This window comes from Lagenorhynchus albirostris, chromosome 2 (genome assembly GCF_949774975.1).
Source record: "Lagenorhynchus albirostris chromosome 2, mLagAlb1.1, whole genome shotgun sequence".
NCBI classification, from domain to species: domain Eukaryota; kingdom Metazoa; phylum Chordata; class Mammalia; order Artiodactyla; family Delphinidae; genus Lagenorhynchus; species Lagenorhynchus albirostris.
Window position 1 is genome coordinate 111,974,654 of NC_083096.1, and position 21,291 is coordinate 111,995,944.

Genomic DNA, 21,291 nt, shown 5'->3' on the forward strand with positions numbered 1-21,291 from the left:
TAGACCCTATGAGGACTTAAAGAAAGTTCTGGTGGATAATCCCTGAGTTTCTTCCTAAAAACCAGAATTGGGGGCCACATCTTTCTCTTTACTTTGCCTCTTGTCTTCTTTTTCCTGTTCCTGCCTGTAGGTCAATAAACTGGATGTTCTCTCTGCCCCCTCCCCTCTGTATCTCTTTCCTACATCACTTCCTTGTCTTCTGCTAAGATCTGAGCCACATTTGTTGAAAACCATCTAGTTAGAATGTCTTCTTCCTTTTGCAACACAGCTCACCATGTTTCCTTATCCTTTCTTCCTTTTTAAGGATTCATACATTAAAGGTAATCGCATCTGGCTCTACAGAATCCAGTTCAGGAAGTTCTAAAGTTACAACATAATGTGTTGCCAAAGTGCCTTTGCTAATAAGTTGTTTGGAACTTGGAACAAATTTCCCAGCAAAAAGTAGGCTCTAAGTGGTACTTACAGTTCCCAGTCCAGCCTACAACAAGTTACTCACTCAATATACTACATATCTGTTGAGTCAAGCATTTGCTATGTGCTGGTGGTTGAGAATTTTTGTGTTCACTACATTGCCCTTCAGCACTGTGCTATTTGAGTTGAGCTGTTCACTCCCCTGGCCTCATTCTCATATATATCATCTGCAAGAATTTTGCTTGTGCGGGTGAACATGATCGTTCTTTAGCATTAATGTTGTAAGTTGTATCTCTCTCTACGCAGTTCATCTGTAAGACAACAGAGTCATTTTCTGCACACCCAGGTGAAGCAACAATAATTTGGGCACATGTTGATCAAAATATAGCCTCCCTGTGAAGGTTTGAGGCACACCATGCTGTCATGGCCTATGGGATGAGATCCATTGCACAAGGAATAAAGCATTATAAAAACATTATTTTCAGAGACAGTGGAATTTCTTTGATGGTAAAAGCCAGGTCCAGATTGTTTCCTGGGATATGGTTCCTAGTTGGCATACAGAAAGACCTAATATCAATACTGAATGATGAATGAACGAACGAATGAATGGCAAAGGGCTACAGGAAGACATCTCCCGCATATGCTCTCAGTTTTTCCCAAGGTTTTAAAGAATGAGGAGGAAGGACTCACAATATTTCCCTCCTGAGGTCACCGGGAGAACCCAACTCTCTGCACGCCTGTGCCCTCTTTTTGCTTTGCAGAGCTCAGAGAGAACAAAGTGTTCACGACAAACATTGTTTTACTTTGTGCCTTTCTTCTTTACCAAATGCGGGTCAGTGGAGGCTTTATATTTCAGCTTTGAAAAACAAAGTATCCAAGAGTATTGACCCCAAGAGGCCCAGATTTCTCTTACAAGAACTTAAAATATCTTTTGTTTCCTGTTTCAATAAAAAGGTGCCCAGGAAGGGTCCCAAGCCAAATGTCTGTGAACACCTGTGGCCTCTGGGGGCTGCCTGCTCCCTCAGATAGCTTTGGAGCTGGAGTTTTAGAGCAAGCGGTCAGCCTGGCGGTGAGCTTGCCTCACACGTGGGCTGTACTTCCCTGAAGCCACTTCAAACAAATCTCTCCCCGCAGTGTGAGGAGAGTGAGGAGAGGGACAGGAGGACAGTGATTTAATACGGGGCTCCGAGGTACGGCCCTGTAGGGACTGTGGGTGCTAGCGGTCCTTGAGTGGGCGCCATCTCCCCCTGGAGGCCGGCCACACTCCTGGGGACCAGTCCCGGGCAGAAGGGCATCAGCAGAAGAGCCCCCGAGCGCCGATCCGTGCCTCGCCAGTGGGGGGCGCTCTCCCGTGGGAAAGGTCGGGCAGGGCGGGGAGGGGCAGGGCGGGACTCGGCCCCTCCGCCCCCTTGGCGCCACCCCTCGCTCTGCCAAACTTTCCTCGGGTTCTGGGCGGGTCTCAGCGTCCGCTGGAGAGGAGGCGCGCCGCCGCCTGCCCGCTTGCCGCGTCGCCCTCGGCTGCTCGCGCCCGGCCCCCGGTCTCCCTGTCGCGCTCGGCCCCGAGGGCATGCGGCAGCAGCAGGGGTCTACGCTCCCGGGCTCCGCGGCGCGGGCGAGCGTGAGCGGTGAGTGGGTTCCCGGAGGGGCGGCCGGCCGGGGCGCATGGGGAGGCTTTTCGAGGTTGCCTGGCGTCCAGCCCAGGCCCCAGACCCATTCCGAGTACCTGGGACAGCCTTCTTTGGGCGGTGTGTGGCGCATCTTGCCCTTTCCGCCTTCTTTTAAATTTTTTTTTTTATTTTAGGAGGGAGAAGCAGTCGGGATGCAGAATCCGCGTAGCGCCCGCCCCAGCTGTGGGCTGGTGGGCTGGGCGCAGAGGAGCGCAGAGCGGGGCGCAGGCTCCGCTCTGCTTTTGCACAGGTGCTTCTTTTCCAAACTCGGTTTTACAGCCGTCGATGGTGAACTGAGGTTCTCTCGTGGAGCCTAGGGATATAACATTTTCCAGCCTTCAGTTACTCCCTAGCCTGTGGTGTGTTAGGGAACAGCTCGAACCAAGCAAGGCATCCAAAGATTCGGGAAATGGTTATTACGAATTAACTAGTGACACTGTTGGGGGTTGTGCTTTGAGAGTAAGTGACGGTCCCCGCGGTCCCCCTCTCACTACCGGCAGACAAAAGTGCTTTGTTCTGTAGCAGCGTTACTTTATTGCTTTCCTTCAACAAGTTGCGACTACCTAAAATGGCTTAGAAATTTCTCCAGCAAGTACTTTGAGGAGTGACTGTGAGTATTGGAAACAATTTAGTCTTATTAAGGTCATCATTTAAACTGCCCTCAAAAGCATTTTTAAACTGAGTATTTTCCACGAAGTGTGTTCCTGGTGCTTCGTTACTGTCATTGTCGTACACTTCTCCCTCCTCACTTCTTTGCTGCCCTGAGTATTACCTGGCCTTGGAACGTTACTTTAGAAGTTAAGGGCCTCTTAGCTTCTCAAGGTTCCTACTTGCTTTTTGTAAGTCAGAGAATAAAGTATATGCCAAACAGGTGATCTCTTTACAAGTCGCTTATTATTTCATGCACTGCACAGCATGTCATTAATGCATGAACTTTTGTGTTGCCAAGGAGAGTTGTTGGGTTTTCCAGTGAACTACCTATCAGTGGTTGCTAGCCCAGCTTACAGTGAGGAATTGCATCCAACTTTGTGTGGTCTGAGTCCTGGGAATAGAGTTTTCCTCTTTTTTGAACAGAAGTGATACAGTTAAAAACACACAACCTTGGCTCCACTAACACCATGCTAGTCTACACAAACTGGGCCATTCTAAAAAGACCAGCAAGCAAACCCTACCAGTGGGGTTTATGTACTTGAGATAAGCTTCTGGACTTGTTTCTTGTGACATGAGACTGTATGACTGTATCATGTAGGGACTGGACATCCAATCATCTGGATGTAACTTATATTGATTGTTACTACCAGGTAACTAGGACAATCGATTATTTTGGCACATTTTCAGGTTTTCTTTTGTCTTTAGAGTTCAAAACTTTGTAGCTTCGATTAAACGAGAAATAACACATTTCTTTTCTAAATCTGACAAATGCATAAATAGTAGTTACCAGCCTCTTTATATCGTTAGATCAGATCTATTTTAGGTATCTGGCTGTTTTACAAGATGTTTTATAGAACAGATCTGCATATGTTTTCTCTGAATGAAGACTGAAATGAAAACATTCCAATATGGGATTATTTTCATGTATGTCCATCAGAGCCTACTTGAAAATCTACATGCTGATTCTCTCTCATTTTTCCAAAATACACAGGCACAGAGGAACCACTGCACACACAGCATTGTAGCCAGGCAGCAGTCAAGGTACACATTCTCAAAGTGGTGTACACATGCCCAAGGCTGGCTGCCTCTCCCCCAAGTTTTTCATCTTGGAGCAGAAATCCACCATAACCTAAGCCCAGCGTCTTATTTCTTTGGGCCGTGGGCAGGGGGAATCACTGTAACTTGAATGGGAATTACTATAACTCGAATTACCCATTAACCATTCTCCTTGGACTGTACATTAGTTCAAAATGCTCTGTAGCCTGTGATTATAACCAGCAGAGTGGTTAAGTCTGATTGCAAGGTTCTAAATGGCAGAGCCCAGGCCTAAGGTATTATTAATGTGGTGTAAAGAGAAGAGCAGGGCTTTGCAGAGAGACCAGGCTTTGTTCCAGGCCAGGCTTCGTAACCTTGTATACTTTGCTTCACCTCTAAGCCTTAATTTCCTTGTCTGTAAAAATGAAGATTATATCCACCTCCCAAGATGAAAAGAGAAAGCACTTAGCAGGGTCTCTGATATACAGGAAGTATTCCTTATATGTTGGTTGCCCTCTTTTCCTCCTAGATAAAGTATTGACATTTCTATAAACATGGTGCAAATGTACATTGCAGTGGTGAGAGTGCAAAGGTAGATTCCCAAGTCCTTGGTGATTTAGAGATGTTCTGCTCGCTTTCCTTACTTGCTTTCCTCCTCCCTTGCCATGGTCCTTTTGCTCTTCCCTCCATCATTTCTCCTGCAGGTACTGAGCTGCCTCCTGTCTGGCCTTGCTGATCCTTTGTCCCTCATCCTGGATTCTGTGTTTATGTGGAGGAGACCCCTGGAACTTAGTTCTACCGTGGATGGGAGAGATGGAGGTGAGGGGTTTAGAGCTGACTGCAGAAGCCCTGAGAGTTTGTGCTTTCACAGTGCTGGGTTAGAGAGGCAATTTGGAGTACAGGGGTCTGGGTTCTAATCCCAGCACCCCTCCTGTGAGCTCTTGTGACCTTGAATAAATCACTTATCATCTCTGAATCAGTTTTCTCATTCACACGATGGGGACAATAATTCCTTTTCTAGCTACCTGCATGGGTTGTGTTGGGTCCCATTAAGTCAGGCATGTGAAAGGGCTTTGTACCTGGTGAGGGCCACATAAATGTTGGATAAAGAGACAGGGCCTCCAGATGTGGGACACCCCAGGCAGGCTGTAGGGGGTGGGAGGATCTCCATGTGGGTGTTGGACGTGCTAAGTGGTCATTGCTGCCGTCTCTCCACACCCCTCTTTCCTGCCTTCTGATGGCAAATGAGATTTTAAGGAGGAAATCCTGCCAAAGGTTGAGAAACTGCTCTGTGGGAAATATGAAAGGAAGAGAAATTTCAGGGCTGAGATTACCTAACGTTGTGTGATCGAAGGCACAGGGCAAAAGGTCCAAAGAAGTTTTAATTCCCTCTTAGAATTACCTGTACTGTCTGCTCATCTCAGTTCTTAGTGGACAGAAACATAGGGTTAACTAATCAGCCAATGAGACAGAGGAGAGTGGTACTGGAGATCATCAGACGTTGAATTGGGGTGCCCCGTGCCGTCCTCACTCTCCTGTGCCTTCTTGCTAACTTAAGTCTCTGAGGTTCACTCTGCAAAGCACTAAACTGACTCAAGGCATCCCCCCACCCCCCCACACAACAATTAAGCTAATTATTTAATTCAATCTGAGAGGTGTGTCTTGCTCTCTGCCTGACCTGCCTCGTGAGCCAGGAGAGTAGTGCCCAGTGAGAGGAAGGTCTGACTTCCTGGATTGTCCCCGCCCTCTCTTTCCCAGACTGATGTCAATCATCCTTATTCCTCTTCATCTCCTGACCTGGCCTCTGCGGCCCCTGACCCCTAGCCTCTGGTCCTGTCTGCCTACTTCCTTGAACTCCATTGCCTGTGCCCCTCCCTGCTCCCATGGACCTTGCTTCCCCTCCTCAGATGTGAATCATTCATATACTTTAGTCCAGGCCAGACTGGGTGTCGCTCTGGAAAACAGCCTGCCCAGTATAGCCTGCCTCACCCCTTCCAAACAATGTTAGTCAGCCCCGTAATTACTCATCAGCTAGTCCTATGTCTTTATTGTTCCCTGGGACATTAGGCTGCAGGACCTACTAGCCCTGGTTTTGTTTTGTTTTGTATTTTACGCAGGCCTCTCACTGTTGTGGCCTCTCCCGTTGCGGAGCACAGGCTCCGGACGCGCAGGCTCAGCGGCCATGGCTCACGGGCCCAGCCGCTCCGCGGCATGTGGGATTTTCCCGGACCGGGGCACGAACCCGCGTCCCCTGCATCGGCAGGCAGACTCTCAACCACTGTGCCACCAGGGAAGCCCTAGCCCTGGTTTTGACGCAGCCGTGTGCAGATTCAGTGGTATCATCAAGGGTGGCTTGGCAGGTGCCGGGGGTGGGTCGGACGGCACTTTAGCCTCCCCCATAAGTGCCACTAGTTTGCCCAAAGGCTCTCCAAACAAACATGCAGTCTAAATAAAAGCAGTGTGCTTGCTTTGCAAATGCAGCTTTAAGGCAAGCCCCCTTTCAGTCAGTCTGCCCCCAAACCCCTCCTCTTCAGAAATTCTGAGCTGTCTCCAGATGGACTCAGACCATGTAAATCAGAGGTGGTCAGTGGAGTCAGTCAGAGGCATTCACTTCCCAAGGAGAGCTAGAAATTTAACGTTAAGGCTCAGAGCCCTTGAGAGTAACTAGTTATTGAAGATCAAAGCAAAGCATCAGGTATAGAACATCACTGAATCATTTGCTTCCTGCCCTGGTTGATTTTTTTTTTTTAAAGGAAGAATTCTTTTTTTTTTAAATTATTTATTTTTGGCTGTGTTGGGTCTTCGTTTCTGTGCGAGGGCTTTCTCCAGTTGCGACCAGTGGGGGCCACTTTTCATCGCGGTGCGCGGGCCTCTCACTGTCGCGGCCTCTCATTGCGGAGCACAAGCTCCAGATGTGCAGGCTCAGTAGTTGTGGCTCACGGGCCCAGGTGCTCCGCGGCATGTGGGATCTTCCCAGACCAGGGCTCGAACCCGTGTCCCCTGCACCGGCAGGCAGATTCTCAACCACTGCACCACCAGGGAAGCCCCCCTGGTTGATTTTTAATAGGCCAGTCCTTTAAATGGGAGCCCTTTCCCTGAACTAAACTGTCACATGGGTCTGGCAAAGAGAAAATACATATAATTTTTTTCTATAAAAATGGCCTTAGGATTAGCGTTCTCCAAAGAGATGGAACCAATAGGACATATATAGCTGTTTATAAGAGGAGGTTTATTATAAGAATTGGCTCATGGAATCATGGAGGCTGGGAAGTCCTGCGGTCTTGCAATCTGCAAGCCAAAGAACCAGGAAAGCTGGTAGTGTAGTCCAGTCTGAGTCTGAAGGCCTGGGAACAGGAGCTCTGATGTCTGAGGGCAGGAGGAGATGTACATCCCAGCTCAAGCAACCAGGCAAATTTGCTCTTCTTCTGCCTTTTTGCTCTATTCCGTCTCTCAGGGGATTGGATGATACCCAGCCACATCGGTGAGGCTTATCTTCTTTACTCAGTCTACAGATCCAAATGCTAATCTCTTCTGGAAATACCCTCATGGACACACCCAGATAATGATTTACCAGCTACCTGGGCATCCCTTAACCCAGCCAAGTTGGCCCATAAAATTAATTCTTCCACCACCAAACGAGGAAGTTGACACGGGTACAACACTACCGTCCACAGAGCCCATCCATATATCATCAGTACTTCCCCAAGTGTCTCTTTTTCCTATCTGATCTAGGATCCATGTTAAATTTATTTGTCAAGTCTTTTGTAAAATAGTTCCTCAGACTTTCCCTGTTCCTAAAGTCCTTGCAGTTGTACAGGTCTTAACATTTTGTAGATAACTCTCAACCTGGGTCTAGCAGGTGTTTCTTCAGAACCAGACTTAGGTCATATGTTCTTGGCAGGGTACTCTGCTCTTGTCAGCACATCGCATTAGAAGGTACACGATGTCAGCTTGTCCACCACTGGAATATTGGCCTTACTCACCTGGTTATGTTGGTGTTTGCCAGATCTCCCCACCTTAAATTCACCATTTTTCCCTTTGAAACTTATTGGTATTTGTGGGGAGGTGTTCTGAGGTTATGCTAATAGCCTGTCTCTCATTAAACATCCACCTACAGCCTTATCATTCACTGATGACCTCTGCCTGAATCAGCCACCTCTCTGAAGGTTGCCAAATGGTGATTCTTTATTTCCATCACTCCTTCCACATTTGTTAGTTGGCATTCTGCTATTAGGAAGAACTTTCTTTCTCCTTCATGCATTTATTCATTTATATTAGGAAGTATTCGTGGATTCCTTTTGTATACAATATGTTGAGATCTCTTGCTATAATTACTTATTTTGATGCTCAAATTGTTCTCAGTTTGACCAGTGGGAGTCCCTTTGAACTGGCTCCTTTGTCCTTTTGACATCCTTATCATCCATTGAACATTTAAAATTTTTCTGTCACCACAAGGCATCCCAGGTTTATCTTGTACTTTCCCTCTCCTGGTTAGTCATCCTTTTTGGTAGAGAATGGTATTTAGAAATCAAGATACGGAAGGCTGATTGTGTCCATTTTTGCTGGGGTGTCTTAGATCTCTCAAAGGACAGAGCTAGGAAATATATGTATATATGTATTTACACATACACATTTATATATTTTCTGCATTAGGCCATATATTGTAAAATCATGAGTTCATACTAATACCTCCAATTCCAGTCCAACACCCAAGGACCTTTCTAGTCTTATCGCTTTATATCTTTTTACATATCTTCTCTGGCAGTTAGAAACTTGACTCTCATTACCATCAATATTTTTACTTATTTGCTCAGAGTAGCCCGCCTCTCAGCCACAAAGGCCATCCTGCCTCCTCTCTGTCCGTCTCTCTTCCCACTGCTGCTCATCTTTGGTGCCAGCCCTGCTAACCCGTGTGTCTATGCAACTTTATTATCAGCCTCCAGTCCCTCCAGCTCACTACTCTGTGTGGCTCCCCAGCCACAGCCCATGCTTCTGTGCAACTCCCCAAACTCTCTCCATCATACTGCGTTCTCAGCCACATGCTGACCCCTCAGTTCTGGGGAGGGAAGAAAAGAGAAGGCAGAGGAAGAGAGAAGAAGATGGGAATGAAAGAAAGAAAAGATAGAAACAGCATATACCTTTTTAAAGGTCTCCGTGGATTGCTACTAGGTCATTACTAGCCTTTCTCAGTTAATTTCCAGCCTAATTTCTAGAGTCAGATAATTGATGTCTGTGGCCTAGTTCAACTGGTAGTCTCTATTTTGTTGATGGAGAAAGTAAAATGCTTTAGGAGAAACTGTTTCTTACGTTATATCGTTCAATATGTTAGAAGTAAACTGGGTTGCTTGCTCTTCTGAGCTTTCTCTGAAGCAGGCAAACTGACTAATCATCGCTATTTTCTATCGTGTATTTAGAGTTTTATTCAGTCCTTTTCATTTGATTATGGATTTTTCCCATAAACTCTTGTCAACAATTCTAAGTAGAGGTACATTTACAAATTTTTATTGACATTTACCACAACCACATTATATTACGTCTAGAATCACTAAATATTTGCAAAAGGCATTAATGTCATTATGGAGAACAAATCTGCATTTTTATTTCTCTTGGGGTTAGAGGATTAACGAAAAAAGGCTCCAGTGGTCAGGGTGGTGAAAAGAGCCCTGGGCTAGAAGGATGAGAGCTGGTCAAAGTGAATCAGTGTCTCCCAGTTTTAATTTTCTTTGTAAGATGGAGAAAGCTACACTGCCCATCTCACCATGGGATCAAATGGGAAGAGAGACATGAACTCACTTTGAAAACTGTTCAGTGGTATATTAGTGAATATATTTTGAGGGATTACTCTATGATCCAGATAGAGTAGTCTAGAGGAAGCATGGTAATATGATTAGAAGGTTAAACATCAGGTTTCCAACCCCTCTGGCTAAACTCCTTTTATACTTATTCTCTGGGACCAAGTAGTTTCAACTGATAGTGAAAAACACCAGTTAGTGACCCTGGACAGGGTGGTAGAGGGGAGACGTTCTTGGGGTTGTAATGCCGGTGACCCACCCTGTCTGAGGGAGGGATTGCCTCCTTTGACCTCCCCTCCCTGGTAATCTCTCTTGGGATCCCCCTCCCCAACCTATTGGGAACAGACTTACCCTGTTGCTTTACTGGACTTGTCTCACTCCTCTGGACCTGGCAGTGGGTTGAGGACTTTACATTGGCTGTTTCATTCACTTTGCCCCAGTAACCCAGTAACCTGACAAGTTAGATCTTGTCTCCCTTTTGTAACAGAGGAAATTGAGGCTCAAAGAGGTTAAGTAACTATCCTCAGGCCCCACTGATAATAACAGTAATGAAATTAACACTCTGTGTCAGAGGCTATTCTAAGCACCTTATTTAAATCTCCCTATAGTCTTAGGAAGAAGGTGCTGTTATTATCCCCATTTTATAGATGACAGAATTAAGGCACAGAGAGGTTAACTAACTTGCTGGTACGTAAGGCTTCACACTCAGGCCAGTTATCTCCAGAGGCCATGCTCTTTTGCTCTTTTGATATCCATATCCAGTTTCCCCAACACCATTTGTTGAAGAGACCGTCTTTTCCCCATTGTATATTCTTGGCACCTTTGCCAAAGATCAATTGATCATATATGCATGGGTTGATTCCTAGGCTCTCTATTCTGTTCCATTGATCTATATGTCAGTCTTTATGTCAGAACCATACTTTTTTGATTACTGTAACTTAGTATTACTATTGCTTTGTAGTATATTTTGAAACCAGGAGGTATGAGGCCTCTAGATTTGTTCTATCTCAAGATGGTTATGGCTGTTTGGAATCCTTTGTGTTTTCATGTGAATTTTAGGATTTCTTTTCTATTTTTGTAAAAAAAAAAAGATGCTGCTGAGGTTTTGATAGGAATTGTTCTGAATCTGTAAATTACCTTGAGTTGTATAGACATCTTAACAATATTAGATTCTAATCCATGAACACAGCATGTCTTTCCATTTATTTATGTCTTCTTTAATTTCTTCCATCATTGTGTTGTAGTTTTGAGTATACAAGTCTTTTGCCTCCTTGGTTATGTTTATTCTTAAGTATTTTATTCAGTATGATGCTATTGTAAATGGGATTGTTTTCTTAATTTCCAAAAAGCTTGTCGTTGTTAGCGTATAGAAATGCAGCTGATTTTTGTATGTTGATTTTGTATCCTACAACCTTACTGAATTCATCGATTTGTTCTAACAGTTATTTTTTGTGGGATCTTCAGGGTTTTCTACATATAAGATCATATCATCTGCAAACATGATTTTACTCCTTCCTTTCCGATATAGATACCTTTTATATCCTTGTCTTGTCTGGCTAGGACTTGAGATACTTTGTTGAATGGAAGTGGCCAGAGTGGGTCTCCTTGCCTTGTTTCTGGTCTTAAAGGAAAAGCTTTCAGTTTTTCACTGTTGAGTATGATGTTCATTCTGGGGGTCATGCTCTTTAACCACTCTGCTTACCTGCTTATCTGCTAATATTTGAACGCAGAACCTGAAGCCTGTGTTCTTCTGCCACACCACATTGTCTCTCCTCTGCTTCCTCACCCACTTCTACACTCCTGCCTCCCTGCTTTGTTTCAAGCAACAGAAGAGGGAAGTGGCAGTCTCTTAAGCCTAGTCACTGTGGCTCTAGGCCCATACTCTTAGGCAGGAGAAGAGTCTTTCCTGGACTGTGGTCATTTTAGTGTAAGTATAGGATGCCTTTGTTATTTGTCCTTGTTAAATTGAAGTGTTAGAGCATGAAGAGTTAAAATTCCAGAATGCCAGTTGTATATTCTATTGAATTTTGAGGAAATTTTGAGTTAACTTTCTTGGGAGGTACTATCTACCATTTATTGAGTACACCCTATGTCCTAAGCATCTTGCTACGCACTTTGTATACATTGCTTTAATTATCCTTTCAACAATCCTATATAGTTGTTGTAGTTATTATGTTGTAGTTATTTTTAGAGAGGAAGGAAAAGTCTCTGGCCAGATCGGCAGTTAGAGCCATCGCTGAAAGTGATGAGCCTACATCTGACCCAGGTTCAGCTGACGCCAAAGCTTCTGCTCCTTTTCCCCCCCGCTACCCGGCCCTCCTATGTGTCACAGCCTGCCATGCTCTCCTTGAAAGTGTTTAGGTGACCAGAGCTCCACTGGTCTGGCCTTCCATTCTCTAAACCCTGTTTGAAATACCCATGCTAAAATGTCCATTTCTTTGTTTATTCTGACCAACGAACATCCATTATGCACTGGAGGAATAGAAATAAGCAAACCACAGCAAAACAAAACAAAACTCCCGTTCAGAAGAAAGGGAGACATGCAGCAGACATGATGGAACCCCGCTGGGCAGCAATTAAGACTTCCCTGCCCTGGTCCCTTCCTCTGCTGTATGTGAGAGGCTTCCTGGTGGTCCTGACTTTGACTCTGTTCCCTGGGAAGTTCTTCCTTGTCCATTACCCTCTGTGGCCATATCTGAAATGGGTGTTGGAAAGTGTGAGCTCCAGGCCACTCTGGCTTCCACAGCAGTATAATTCCTTAAAAAGTTTATAGGCTTCTGGTCTGTTTGCTTCTAGTCAGTTCCATATACCAGTTACCACATCCAAATTCTATTTTGGATCAAGGTCTTAGCCATTTCTTTTTTCCCAACTTCTATGCTGGGCCCATCTCTCTTTTCCTCTCCTTAGTGGTTTCTGCCCTGAAGTCCTCTAAAACATGGACTTGGGCAGGAGAATGCACGCTTACCCTTTACTGTCGGCCTGACTTCTTTGTTCCAATGCCATGTTTTATTGAGAGGCCTTTGAGAAAGGCTGTGAGCAGTGATACTATTTTCTGCTCTGTGGGGTCGCAGAAGCAGTTCACTTTTCCAATCTTCCAAGGCCTCCAGCTTCTGGTTGCTGACCATTCTTTTCCACCTTTGCTTACAAACGATCCTTGCCTGAGCTCATCTCTTTCTGGGAATGCCTTGCTAAAAGCTGCGAGAAGCAGCCAGTGCCTGCACCTAGAGCTGCCGGCTTCTTAGGCAGAGAGGCCTCCAATTACAGTGATTTGAAGACAACAGTTTATTTTTCTCTCTTGTTAACAGTCCTGAGGTGAGTGGTTTGAGTTTGAAGGGCTTCTTTTATCTTGTTTTTCCACTATCCACCAGGGCAATGTTTCTCAAACTCCCTTTGTTTCAAGACTGGATTTTTTTTATTGCCAGTGTGCCGAAGACAGATACTTTTGGTTTATACTCCACAGATCACACACTTGTATTTCACAGCAGTGTCAAATTGTCGCAAACATTTCTAGGTGTTTATTCACAGTTTCTGGACTTATCTCCTCATTAATGGAAACTTGTCCCTGGACTACTCGGAGTTGTGCTTCTAGGGCTTTGCCCTGGTCTGAAGGTTCAGTGCTGATCACAGGGCTGCTTGAGCTCCAGCTTGCAGGAAGGTGAAAGAGCTCGGAGGCACACATGCTATTTCAGGGCTAACCTGGAAGCAGCGTACTTCATTCGTGACAGTCCATTGGCAAGAAGTTAGTCACATGCCTCCCTGTAAGGAGGCTGGGAAATAGAGTTTTTTACTCTATAAGGAAAGGAAAACATGGTTTAACACTTTGTGCCATAGACCATAAAGCTAAACAATGATAAAAGAAATATTTATGAGAGAACTCGCAGGGCAGCAGACAATCATGGGCAAATGAGTTAGAAGAACTGTTCTGAGTTCAGTGCCTTGTCACTCAGGACAGGGCCTCTCGGAAATAGAGTCTGGGGTCCTGCTGGCCTTTTCACGCAACCAGGGGGTCAGAGGCTGGTTGTGCAGTGAGGTTAACAAGAGGGAAGTTCATGCGAGAAGAGGCTGAGAACCATTCTCAGGAGGAAATCTAGAAATCAAATACCCAGGTTTGGAGCTGGAATCCACAAGCTGGTATTCAGAGCGCTTGGGGCAGGGGTAGACCTGAAGGCTTAGGACACTGCAGCAGTCAGGATCAGTGAGCATCAGGAAAGGGGTTCCAGTAGTCTACCCTGAGCCCAAGCAAAGCACCGGAGGAGGGAGGACAAAAGGTCTTGGCCAGTGTGAGCCGGACGAAGCCTCTCCGATCCCGAACCTCTCTGGCAGCTTGCAAATGCTATGCTACAAACAGCTAGTGAAGCCCGAGGCCACCATTGTTTTAGCCCCTGCATTAAAACCTGGTGCTTAAACCTCAAACTCTATTCCTATCCCGACAGCTGAACTGAGGGAGGTTTCATGTCCCAGCCTGCATACATGCTACCCTTATGGTGACTTTCTTCTTGTTTATCTTGAAGGCAGTTTGGGAGCTTAGCCTGAGGGTGAGAGGACATGAGCGGTGTCAGGGCTTGAGCTAGTTCAGGAGTCATGCACATAGAGCAAAAAACTTGAGCAATCATAGATCTTGTGGAAGAAAGTTTAAAGGGAAAAGAAGAGGGGGCTGAGAGCCAAGTCTAGGAGTATGTACACTTCAAGGCTGAAGAACAGCCTTGAAGAACAGGAGACAGAAATACTGAGAACAGTGGGAAAAGAACCAGGAAAAAGTAGGGTCACAGAGGCTTGGGAGGGGAGTTACAAAAAGAGAATAACTCTCTCAGTGTCCACAGTGAAACCAAAGAAAAAGAGGACTGGAAACAAAGGAATTGTTATTGAATTATTCAATAAAATTGAACATATTTTTATTATGTGCTGATTACAGGCAAGGTTCTGTGTTTGTGCCTCAGAGAACAGGGAGACTTCCAACAGCTTGGAAGTGAGGCTAAGACGAATCAATATTTAATATGATGTGTTGAATGCCACAGGAGAGCTACCAAGTATTTGCCAGCCAAATTTCTTGGAAGAATAGCCTATACTTTCTTTCCACTTCCATATCACCCAAGCATTATTCAATACAGTGTGATCAAGTTTCTGTCTCTTCTGCTTTCAACCAGTGAACTAAAACTAACCAACACGTGAACCAGACACGCGTTGTCCACGCACCTATATTGGGCATCCGGTGCACAGACATGAGTAAGAAACTGTGGTGGCCCTTCAGAAGCTCACAGGTAGTAAAGGCTGACACTGAGGCAGAGGCTGCTTCTACCGTGCAGTATCAGGGGAGTCCCCCTCCAGTGGCTAAAAGAGAGTCCGAATTTAGTAAATAAAAAGTCACCTTAGGAGAATGAATATACACATGTCTGAAAGTTCCAGGTATATAGATGTGTACAGGTTCCAGAGTCAAGGACCACCTCCGGTCTCCCCCAAGTACATTTGTATTAATTTACAAAGAGTAGAGGTGAGGACCGCTAGAATAAGATGAGACTGTTGATGGAATAGAAATGAGTTTATTCCTGACCTCCCTCCCCCCAGTGCCTTGAGCCCCCATGCTTCTTTGTCTACTCAGTGACTAAGTCTAGCTTGTGTCCCCAGGGTCTAAAGGTCATCTGCCATTATAGCATCTCCACCTAGGTTGCAGCCTGCAGAGCTTCTTGGAGAGTAGCACTTATCCAACAGCACTTATCCTCAGTATCCACTCTGCCTCAGTATCCACTTATCCAGTAGCACTTATCTCCCACGGCTGGCCCTGCCACTGGAAATGCCACTGTGGAGGATGGATCAGTAGTGCCACCAAAAGGCAGTCCTCGTAGTGATGGCTGCATGGCCTTGCATCAGGCTGCAGTGTCCCCTTTGACTCAGGTTGTCATTACCCTGACCCCCTCTGCCCTGCTCTCCTCACAGCACCTTAAGGAAAACTCTACTGCTTCTTTCTCTGCAGTGTCTAGATTCAAACCTGGCTAACCTTAGGTCCCAATAAACACTTCAACCCATGTCATTTATTTCCATGGTATACAAGAGCACAGAGTTGGAACTGATCCTCGATTACACTGGAGGACATCTGTGAGGTAGACTTCAACATGCAGGGATCTGTTGGAATCCAGCGCAATCATCTTTATTGTATATAATGCCTCTAACTATGGGCAAATCACTCATTGACTGAATCACTTACTGTGTGTAGTGAAATTTACTAGGGTTCTGGTACTCTAAGGGGACATAGGGGGCATCCAAAGAATTGTGATACTGGCCCATGCCTTTGGGAATACGGTTTATTCCTCTTTCCTTCTCTGAGAGTTGTTACACTTATAACCAGGAAATATTATGTGTACTATATCTTACTAAAAGATTTAAGAAAAATCTATAACATAGTAACACCTTACAAATAACACTGTTGTATTACAATGTCCTTGAAGATATCTGTATTGCTCAGAGTTCCACAGGAAACATGATATCGTTAATTTGGTATCTGGAGCGGGGAATGGTAACTTGGTAACTGGGGGAGGGCAGAATTCATGGAAACCAAGAGATGGTACAATGACCCAGAGCTAGAAACAGCAAGGAGCTTTTAACACCCCTCAACCTGGAAGCCAAGGGGAGGGAGAAGGAGAGGCTGCCTGCCAGGTACTAACCCAGCCAACCCGTAGCGACCTGGCAGGGAGGGAGCAGGGGAATCAATGTCTCAGCCTTGCCCCACCCACTCCTCCTCACCTCTCGCTGTACCTCTCAGGGCAGGAGCTGGAGGGCAAGGAAGCCGGTTGATTCAGTCCTGCAGGGAAAAGAGCAAGTGGAGGAGGTTGGAGAGGGAGCTGGAGGGACCAATGGATGAGATCAGGCACAGCGTTCAAATGCCTTTTATATGCATTTCCGTGACCTGGTTACCTTCATACAGATGTGCTGTTTTACTACGAGACATGCATAGGGTGGGAGAGGGGGGCAGGATGGGGATGGCTACGAGTTCCTTGCTTTAGTGATGAAACAGCAGTACCCTCCTTTGGAGCCTCTGAAGCCTTCATTAAAACAACCATTTCCCACTATAGCCACATGCTTTGAAAATATGACTGTCCTTTCTGTATAGAGTTTCAGAATTCAGTCAGGCACTAACCTGAGCTGGTGTGCTTTCCAGAAGCAAGGAGGGGTCACTGCAGATCACTATTCACCTATTGCTGGGAACAGCGGGGGATTATTTAGAACAAGAGGCTGTTGAATATCCTTCTCAGGACTGGTGGCAGGAGACTGAGTCACGAAACGGAGAGTGAGCCAGGGAATGAATGCAGTTCATGGTTAAGTCAGGACAAACAGTTTGGACCAAAATTTTCTCTGTTGTGAATTTTATAATGTAAAGAAATCTAATTTTCTTCTTATGGGAAGTCATTGGCTGTAAGTAGGAACTTTGAAATTTCTCAAAATATATTTTCACAGAATGACGAAGTTCTTTGTACAAGAAGAATATCTCTTTCAGAGATGAATGTCCACACTTTAAATTTTGGCATTCTCTCCTCCTTCAAACATGTGATTACATGATGATCTGAGGATTATTTGGTGTATAATAGAACATATGGGGTTATATTATATATAAATATTATTCATTTTAAGCATTTTGATTAGTGTCTTTACTTTTAAGAGGGTCAAAGGACAAAATGTGTCTGTCATCTTTCCAGCCTAATGAATTAGATGAGATTAAAATCATATACAATTGGTAAAGTAAACACAGTTAAAGATTTACATTACATTTGGATAAGCTGAGTCAGGGAGTTTGCTGATCGTATAAAATCCCTGTCTCACCTCGTTTATTTGGTTTAGTTCTGTATGTTTTCAAGTTTGCCTTCCTGTTTAACCAAGAGGTTTAAGAGGTCTTCAGTCATCAGTGACATCTGAGGAACAATACATTTGATTATAGTTGTTTATTAAACAAGTCCTAGGGTAGCAGCTGTTTGTATATACCGTGGCCTCTTGTAAATCCACCCACTCAGTGGAGAGAGAGAAAGCAGTGGTTGAAACAGCTGACATGCAACAGGCTGTCCTCCCTACCTACAGGACTCAGAAACGTGCCCTGGCACAATAGCCTGTTTATCCTGCTGAGCTCTGACTGCATTTGCCCCTGTGTGTCATTGAGCTGAAGATGACTTGAGGCATGGAAGTTTCTCATTTCCCAAGCGCACTGGGTGTGTGCCTGCTTCTCCTCTGTGGCTGCTGTCTTGGGAACTTTACTACCAGTAGAAGCACTCGGTGTGCCGTGGGACCTTGTTGCTGTGTGGCGAGCAGGGGGTCACAATCAGAACAATTTTATGTGCGTGAGTTTACTATTCGTTCTTAAGAAACAGCGTGATGAAACTTTAACAAAGTTGAGTTCAGCTTTCTTAAGAGAAATGGTCTAGTGTATTAAGATAGGGTAGCAGACCTGTAAAAGCCCTACGCTTAACAGGTACCCCTAAAGTAAACGTATTAGCTTTACCCAAGAATATCGAGGATCTCAATACCCTGTCATAGATAATATCTGTTTAAGTTGAATCTCCAATAGGTGGCTACTCCTTTGTGTTATTTTACCACAGCAAAGAGTAAAATAACTGCTTATGAAACCTGCAGGCTTTATTTATTTTGAAATTACTGTGGTATAGTAGAATTGATAACATCCTCTCCCCTCTCTCTTTTTAAAATCTATTTTTAATATTTATTTATTTATAAGACCGTTTTATATTTACAGAAAAATTGAGCAGATAGAATAGAGAGTTCCCATGTTATGCTCCCACTCCTACACATGGTTTCCCCTCCTATTATTAACATCTTGCAGTAATATGGTACATTTGTTACAGCTAATGAACTGATATAGATTCATCACTATTAACTAAAGTCCCACTTTATTCAGATTTTCTTACTTTCTACATAATGTTCCTTCTCTGTTCCAGGATCTGAGATACACATTATATTCAGATGTTATGTCTCCTTAGGTTCCTCTTAGCTGTGACAGTTTCTCAGATTTTCTTTGTTTTCGATGACCTTGATGGTTTTTGAGAATGTCTCCCAACTGGGATGTGTCTGAGGTTTTTCTCAGATTAGGCTGGGGTTATGGGTTTTGGGAAGGAAGATTACAGAGTAAAGTGCCATTCTTAACATATTTTATCAAGGTTACAGACTAGCAACATGACTTATCACTGTTGATGTTGACCTTGATCACCTGGCCGAAGTCATGTTTGTCAAGTTTCTCCACTGAAAAGTGAGCCCCGCCCCCTTTCATACTCTCCTCTTTGGGAGGCAGTCACCATGCACAGTCCACACTTACGGAGTGGGAGATATGTTCCCCTCCTTTAGAGTGGAATATCTACATAATTTATTTGGAATTTTTCTGTATGGGAGATATGTCTCTTCTTCTTCATTTATTATTTTTTTCAGTCATTTACTTCCAACAATATGGACTAATAGGTTTTTAAAAATGCATTGGGTTATATAGTCTAATCCTACTTTATTTATTTTGTTGCTCAAATTGTTCTACCTTGGCCATTGGGTCTCCCTTTCTTTGGAAGTTATGTTCAAAGAGAAGTCATAATTTCTGATGTCCATACAGACAGGGGGTTGGGGGGTTCTCTACGGTGGGACCGCCCTTCAGACCACCCTGTCTTGTCTGCTCTGGTAAAGCCTCTGTTCAAGGGTGGCAAACACCACTCCTCACACTTCTCAGCCAGCAGGGCTTGGATCCAAGTCTACAGAAGAAAATGAAAGAGTTCTGAGACCCAAATTAGAGAGTATGCAGCAGTAGAAGAAAGTAAGAATGCTCAGTTTGGGTAGGGGGCACGTGTGCCCAAGGCTACTTAATTTAATTCTACATTTAACTAGTATTTACTGAGTGCCTACTGTGTGCTGGGCATTGTTCCATGTGCTGTGGATGTGCTACAACAGCACAAAGGCCCTGACTTCCTAAGCACACGGTGGGGACAGACCATAACCCCAAGCAGATGGTGTCAGGTAGTGAGAAATGCTGTAGAGAAGAATAAAGCAGAGGAAAGGGCGATAGTGCCGTGAGGGCAGGGGTTTGGGTGAGGTGCTTTTTTTACAAAGGGGCAGGGAAGAGAATCTCTGGTGAAGTGACCTTTGGGCTGGAATGAGGTGGCAAAGTGAGCCCTGAAGGTATCTGGGGGAAGAGGCTCCTGGCAGGAGGAGCAGTTTAAGGGCCTTGAAACTAATGGCTAGAATGAACCTCGAGGATCATATGTGGACTTACATCTCCCATGCGATCCTAATTTTTCCGTTAACGTGAATTATTAAAAGAATTCAGTGAGCAAACGTGACTGCTTAGAAGGAGTGGTCTCTTCTGGTCGTTAGCCTACCAACTAACCTAATCTCCAACTCCCATCTGGCTGGAGTTTCCAGAGAGGGGAGGACAGTTCTACATTTGTAGACCACAGGAAAAGAAAATGTGCACAGCACCAAATGATCTTGTTTCGATGCACCCTGTTTCGTCCTAAGGGGAAAAAGAAAGTGTTATTGAAAGTCAACTAAAAGGCCAGCAGTAACTTGTCTCGTAAGATGTAGCTCGAAATAAGCTGCTTGAGTGGTTTGCACATGTCTTAATTTTCATAATTGTTTCCACATTATGGGCTGGCTGGACAGTTTTTCAGAGAATCAAGTTTGGGAGAGTCTAAATGAAAGCTTTGCTCCTGAAGTTTTCATTTGGATTCCACTTATAGACTTTCTAAACCATCATTTTATGAAGTCTTAAATTACTGAAGTTTGAAGTTGTGGTAATACCTCCAAAGTTTAACATCTTTTGTTTCTGGGTCAGAACTATTCAAACCCTCTAAACCTTTAAGTATAAAAAAAGAAAAAGAAAAAGAAAAAAGAAAACAGCTTGCGATTTGGCAGAATTAAAGTTTAGCAACGTTAGTCTTGAAATTGTACTCTGTGCCCTGCTTACTGTAAAATTTGAAAACATATTTTCAGAAAAAAATGCCTTTTCTGTACTTCTCAGGGCTTTTAAAACAAAATAAAAAAACCCGAAGTGTATTTAGAATGCCCAACTTTTTTTATAGTGCAAGACAGTCTTTGTACGTGATTTGATGGGATCAGTCTATTTTGGTAATCCCATGGTTGTTGTTAAGTATGACTATAGTTCTTGTTCTGTCTGGTGTTTCATTTGTCTGTAGAGAGAAAATGTAGTGTTGTAGAGAAGCACACAAGCCTGGGAGCAGAGCTGCCTGAAGAGAAGCCAGGATCTTCCACTTACTAGTTGTGCAACCTTAGGCAAGGTTGCTTCAGTTTCCTCACCTGCAAAATGGATATGCTAGTAGTATCTACATCACTGTGGGGAGGATTAAATGAGATGACGTACATAAAATGCTTAGTCCAACACCAGGCACAAAGTAATCACTCAAATATTAGCAATTAAAAATAGTAATAATGAAGTCAAGATATTAAGTAACTAACCCAAGAACACATAGTTAATTAGTGAAATTCTCTAATTCGCATATTTAATGGATGATGTGTAAGTTATCAAAGGCATTTAACTGAACCTCTTCATTTTAGTGGGGGAAGAGATAGTGTTGGGTGCAGATTCATTTTTTTCCTTCCACACATGCTGATGCTATAGACATGAGCATAAAAGGCAAGGTCCCTGCTCTCCTGGAGTGAAATGGTCTAGCAGTGGGGGGGTGAATAATAAAGGCAAACACACACACAAAAATACGTCACAACTGGTAGAGAAAATGAGGTTCTCTGAT

General features: G+C 44.3%; 1 protein-coding gene across 4 annotated transcripts in view; it reads left to right on the plus strand.

Moving 5' to 3' along the window:
- Nucleotides 1-1,888: 1,888 nt before the first annotated feature.
- Nucleotides 1,889-21,291, plus strand: part of LPAR3 (lysophosphatidic acid receptor 3) — a 72,865-nt gene continuing 53,462 nt past the window's right edge. Inside the window, exons 1-2 of one of the 4 annotated variants that reach the window (XM_060139643.1) lie at nucleotides 1,889-2,688; nucleotides 4,469-4,583. In XM_060139643.1, the coding sequence (XP_059995626.1) occupies nucleotides 4,569-4,583 (15 nt within the window). In that variant the 5' untranslated portion in view covers nucleotides 1,889-2,688; nucleotides 4,469-4,568. Of the gene's footprint in view, nucleotides 4,584-17,791; nucleotides 17,871-21,291 lie in introns of those variants that run through there. The other 3 variants (XM_060139642.1, XM_060139641.1, XM_060139644.1) reach the window with 3 other exon arrangements.